At 37.1% G+C, this 6,631-nt stretch overlaps 1 protein-coding gene across 1 annotated transcript in view; it reads right to left on the bottom strand.

The window, feature by feature from the left end:
- LOC110021288 overlaps positions 1-4,615 on the bottom strand; it is a 10,545-nt gene extending 5,930 nt beyond the window's left edge. Inside the window, exon 1 of the mRNA XM_020719726.1 lies at positions 4,330-4,615. Coding sequence (XP_020575385.1) covers positions 4,330-4,615 — 286 coding nt within the window. The remainder of the gene's footprint in view (positions 1-4,329) is intronic.
- Between the last annotated feature and the right edge of the window lie 2,016 nt (positions 4,616-6,631).

The raw sequence follows: 6,631 nt of genomic DNA, 5'->3' as shown, positions 1-6,631 counted from the left end.
GTGTGTGTGTGTGTGTGTGGGGAAAATGATGAGACCTAATATACCTAATATATCTAATAGTTTAAATAGCTGAGCACGATGACATAAATAATATATCATCTCGAATGATGAATGCATCAATTATTGGTAGACTTAACTATCTAAACTTAAAAGTTTATTACTATTTTGGTCTGTGAAATTTATAGCCGACAAATTCCCCTATCTAGTACACAGATTATATAGGATTTATATTAATCTGGGTTCTTAATTTCCTATAGGGCAAGCCCCTATAGTTAATTATATCTTAGATAACTGAAGTTACCTAAGAAGAATCTCGATTAAAATCAGGGTTTCGTCTTCAAGAATTCAATGTTTAAGTTTCCACGATTGCTTATAGGAAAGTCAAATGGGAATGGCCCAATATGGAGCAATTATTTTTGGAATATAAAGAAGCGAAAAGTAGGAAATGTCGAAGATACTGAAGAAGCTTCAATGACATCTCAAACTAATCTATGGTTTGGTTTTACATCTTTGAAAGAGAAATTATATGATATTTCAGTCCTACAAGTTATTTAGATATTCGGGATTTGTGTATGCATGTCATATGCAAATAGCCCGAGAAAATGCTAGGATTTATGTCGTACCGAACGACGACATCGGAATCCTAAAAAATTTAGGACTTATATCGTACGATATAAAATCATAGAAAGTCTTAAAAAATAGTGTGATGATTTACGTCGTACCGAACGAACAACCTCTACGTCCTATAGATATGTTATTTAATCTATCGAGGTTCAGTTGAGGCTTCTATCTCCAGCTTTTATTGTAGTCTTGGCTGTTGTTCGGAGAGGAATCGTCAATCGGTCACGTCGTTATCTCATTACGTGAAGTGAGTAAAGAAAAGAAAAATCATGCCTCGAGTGGCCTATCCTAGGGGATTGTATGAACATACTAAAAGATAGTAATTAAAAGCAAGAATACAAGCAAATGCATATACTACAGTGCAATAAAGAAAGAAAAGAAGCTATGTAAGAAAATACGGTAAAGAAAGATATAAAGAACATGCAGAAAGGTATAATATAATATAAATTGCAGAGAATTTTTATATTTTTACCATTCAAATCTTTTTATCACATAAACAATATAGCTATTTTAACTTTTAAAAACTCTAATATATATTATCTTGGACAAATAAAGTGCATGTGTGTAAAAACTTAAGTTTAAGCATCGGATATAACTTTCAGTGCTAAACTTTCTCTAGACAATGAAGAAGAGAAGAACCAACCAGAGCTACTATTGCTTCTATTTAATTCTCTTTGTCGCTTTTCTTTTATATTTTGATTATGTTGTTACTCTTTCCAAGTCTTCTTGATATACTTCTCCTAACCATAAATTCACACATAAATTCATGTTTACTTATTTTTTTTCTTGGGATGAGTCCAACTTAGTTTGAATATGCTATTACTCTTTTCAAGTCATCTTAATATACCTCTCCTAACTATAAATCTCATTTACTTGATTTCTTTCTAGGGATGAGCCCAACTTTTAGAGAACTCACTTTTGTTCTTATTAAATACATATTGAAACTTCTTCATATACCATATAATATCCATACAATTACTATTGAGCCAATTTAAAACCCAGTTTGTGTGTGTGTTTGTTTGTTTTGGGATCGCTCATTCTCCTATTTCTCTCTTTAAAGGTCTCTTCGCAGAATAACTTTTGGATTAGTGACTTTATAATTGCTATACTTTATAAACTTACGACACGGGTATATTTTCTTCTGCCCGCTTGAATATATAAGATAATGTCACATGGGTTTAAGGAAATCTTATATGGTCCATATCTACTCATCGTAAGATTTAGTATGAGATTAGCCTTATTGTGAACGGACAAGTAAACTTCTTTAATATGAGATCAGCCTTATTGTGAATGGATAAATTTCCTAAGGACTTGGGGTCCTCTTAGCTTTAAAATTCTAGAGCTATCAACATGCAACAATTTTTTTCATGATAGCTATCACTTAGATTGAAGGTTTGAATTCATATGTGCATGTAGTTGTACACTATGATGCCATTAGTAAAAGTTTCATAATATGTTCCCACAACTACAACAAAAATAATGATTTTGGAGATTTTTATTTTATTTTTTAAGTTATAGACAACTTTTGCCTAGTTGACTTCATATATTGCTATTGACCAGTCAAACTTTTGAAATTGTTTGTCATTCATGTCATTGCACTATATTAAATGATTATGGATCTAAGATTCTTAGTAGTTACATCACTTGCATTTATTGAAGGCCTGAACTTGCAATTAATTTAATCTATTTTTATTTGACCTCTGTTGCACAATTTATGTCATGTTGACGTTAGAAACATTTATTCCAAAAATGTACTAAACATGTAGAGGGAAAATTTTGGAGCAATTTTATTGTAAAATACAAGGCTTTAATATATCTTTTGTCCAAGTGATTGATATGGAGTTTTGACAGTTCATTGGAGAATTTTTTAATGGGTATTTACATACATAACACCTATGTCTTATGTATTTACATATGTAACACCTAAGCTTTACTTTTTATATTTTTACCATTCAAATCTTTTTATCACATAAACAATATAGCTATTTTAACTTTTAAAAACTCTAATATATATTATCTTGGACAAATAAAGTGCATGTGTGTAAAAACTTAAGTTTAAGCATCGGATATATAAAATACATGAGAATTAAGTGGCATGAATGGAAATGTTTTTTTTTTTTTTAATTTCTTGTAAATTATATGTATTGAACACAAAAAAAGTGCTAGTAAAGATCTCAAAGAGATACGGCGGTGTAGTTGGAAGAATAATAAAACAGAGGATGACCCACAATTGGAAGACACGGAGGTCCAGTTATCTGACCAGCATATCAAGGCCAATACCAACAAAGGCAACCAAACGACTCGAACCTAAGTGGTTTAACTAGAAGCAAAGCACAGGAAACTAGCCCAAGGGATGAGCAAACCCCCGGGTCATGCAATTCTATTTAAGGCACCCAATAGTTCCTAAATATCATCAAGATGACAAGTCTTAGCCATCCCTGGGATCTCTTTGTTTAAGGGCAGCTACTTATTGAATTATGGTCATTCACCCTATGCTTGATAGCCTCGCTTCATTCTGCTGACATGAGTTCCTCATTATGAATCAAAGATCGACTATTAGTTTGACCAATCAATCGGTACAACTTAGTCGACATGATCAATATTGCCGACCCCTTAACAACAAAAGATCAGCCTAATAACAGCACTTACCAAACCCGGCGAACCGATGGGCCTCCATAGCTTAGCCAACCGACAACATTTACCAAGCCAAGCTGGCCGGCAGCGCCTACCAAAGGCTCACTAGTCCAGCCAACCGAGCCCTACAACTGTATAAAATAGGGCATAAATATAACTTCAGATATTGTATCTCTTTTTCTATAAATAGGAGATGACTATATAAATAAACTGTTAGACGCTTCTCATAAATTATTTTTTTTTATGATGAATCTCCTCTCTTTCTTTATTTCTTATATTTGATTCACGGCCCGAGACATTATTCTTTTATTTATGTAATTTCTTTTTTTTTTTGTTCTTTTTTTTTAAATCTGCTTGTTACTTTTTAACGATTGACGACTTTTTAAATTCATGGGCTTCTTTTAAGAGTAAATTAATCTTAACTTCTGCATCATCCTGATTTATTCTAGAGTCTGTTTTTGGTAGCAGTTCATTCTCCTACTACATTTATTTATTAATTTTTCAATGCAATACTTTATTTTAAGGTTTGTTTACATACATACAAATCAATTTCTATGTATTTATATATCTAACGGCTAAATATTAGTTTTTTACATTCAATATGCACGGTGAATAACAAATTCTCATAATGAGCATGAATCTCAGAACAGAACTTGAATATCGAGATAAATTTTTAAGCAAATGCATTCAAATTTTAATTAAAAGTCATCCAGAGCTCTAATTTCAGCAAACATATAGTCAAACTGACCGGTTCGACAAGACAGACCAAATGTTACCAAAATTGGTTAAATTCAAACCAAATTATGCTCCGATCAAGTCATTAAACCACATTTGAAAGCTTTTTGAGCATATTTGAAAATTCGAACAAATATCGAATATAGCGAGCTTGTAGTCGAATCAAGTGTTTTTATAAGTGAATCTAATAAGCCCAAAATTGCTCAATTATGACATTGTTAAGACACTCAAATGTCCATAAAACACCGTTTGATCGAATGAATCTTGTTGGGTCGTCCGATCAGAGTGGTTTATATTCCTTCATTAATTGCATTCGAGACTCTATAAATAGAGTCTTACCCCTCTCTTGAAAAGAAGGAGAAAGCTTGAAGCTTGAAAAGACTAAAGCTTGGATAAGGAGATGAAGTTGCCTCCTACTCATGTAGCCGCCAACCACCGCCAACCACCACCAACCACCGTCGACCACCATTTGTCGACCACTGTCGATCACCACCGACTGCCACCCACTCATTGCAATGAAAGCTCTGTACGAAGTTACAACTAACGTTGCAGAGTTAAGAAGCAAACAACGAAGTGGCTCATCATCCCAAACATTGAGCTGATCCAAAGACGATGCAGAGCGCATCACGAAGACGGTGTTACAACAGAAACCAAAGACAGTGCAACAACGCATCTCAAATTTGGGGTAACAACACACCTCACATATGCTTGTGCATCTCCCGACTCTGACCCTCACAACCTACAAACATCATTACAACTTAGCACTACATTCTACGTGACTAACTACGACCAACGTGGTTCACAATTTTTGCAGCTCCAAACTCCGAGCTTCACAGTCTATGGACGTCATTACAATTCACCACTACGACCTACGTGACCATCTACATCTTACATGGAATACAACTCGTGCAATTCCTGACCTCGGTCTTGCGGCACAAGAATGTCATCGTGGCTCACCACTATGGCTTATACGACCTACATGATCCACAGCTCGTGCAACTCCCGACTTCGACCCTCGTAGCCTACGTACATCATTACAAGTCACCATTACTGCTTACATGATCAACTATAGCTTACGTTGTCCACAACTCGTAGAGCTCTCGACTCCGACCCTCGCAACCTACAGATGTCATTACTACTCACCATTATGATCTATGTAACTAACTACGACATACATGGTTCACAGCTTGTGCAGCTCTTTAGTCTGGTCATCGCGGCCTACATAAGTCATTACTACTCACCACTATCGCCTACATTACTAACTACTACTTACATGGTTCATAGCTCGTGCAGCTCTTGACTTAATCTCTCGTAGCCTACGAACGTCATTACTATGCACCACTACAACCTATGTGATCCACAACTCGTGTAGCTCCTAACTCTGATCAATGTTGCCCATGTTCGCCAATCGCCAACCACCACCAACCACCGTCGACCACTGTCGATCACCACTAACTGCCATCCACTCATTGCAACGAAAGCTCTGTGCGAAGTTACAACTAACGTTGCAGAGTTAAGAAGCAAACAACGAAGTGGCTCACATCCCAAACACTGAGCTGATCCAAAGACGATGCAGAGCGCATCACGAAGACGGTGTAACAACAGAAACCAAAGACAGTGCAACAACACATCTTAAATTTGGGGTAACAACACACCTCACATATGCTTGTGCATCTCCCGACTCTGACCCTCACAACCTACAAACATCATTACAACTTAACACTACATTCTACGTGACTAACTACGACCAACGTGGTTCACAATTTTTGCAGCTCCAAACTCCGAGCTTCACAGTCTATGGACGTCATTACAATTCACCACTACGACCTACGTGACCATCTACATCTTACATGGAATACAACTCGTGCAATTCCTGACCTCGGTCTTGCGGCACAAGAATGTCATCGTGGCTCACCACTATGGCTTATACGACCTACATGATCCACAGCTCGTGCAACTCCCGACTTCGACCCTCGTAGCCTACGTACATCATTACAAGTCACCATTACTGCTTACATGATCAACTATAGCTTACGTTGTCCACAACTCGTAGAGCTCTCGACTCCGACCCTCGCAACCTACAGATGTCATTACTACTCACCATTATGATCTATGTAACTAACTACGACATACATGGTTCACAGCTCGTGCAGCTCTTGAGTCTGGTCATTGCGGCCTACATAAGTCATTACTACTCACCACTATCGCCTACATTACTAACTACTACTTACATGGTTCATAGCTCGTGCAGCTCTTGACTTAATCTCTCGTAGCCTACGAACGTCATTACTATGCACCACTACAACCTATGTGATCCACAACTCGTGTAGCTCCTAACTCTGATCAATGTTGCCCATGTTCGTCATCACAACTCACCAATATGGCCAATGCGACCCGTGTGGTCCTTAGGTCCTGTAACTCCCTACTACGACCTCTATGGCCAATCGCCAACCACCACCAACCACCGTCGACCACTGTCGATCACCACTAACTGCCATCCACTCATTGCAACGAAAGCTCTGTGCGAAGTTACAACTAACGTTGCAGAGTTAAGAAGCAAACAACGAAGTGGCTCACATCCCAAACACTGAGCTGATCCAAAGACGATGCAGAGCGCATCACGAAGACGGTGTAACAACAG

This window comes from Phalaenopsis equestris, unplaced genomic scaffold (genome assembly GCF_001263595.1).
Source record: "Phalaenopsis equestris unplaced genomic scaffold, ASM126359v1 Scaffold000130, whole genome shotgun sequence".
In the NCBI taxonomy this organism is placed as follows: Eukaryota; Viridiplantae; Streptophyta; class Magnoliopsida; order Asparagales; family Orchidaceae; genus Phalaenopsis; species Phalaenopsis equestris.
Note: the sequence above shows the minus strand (reverse complement) of the source record. Positions and strands in the feature narration are given on the sequence as shown.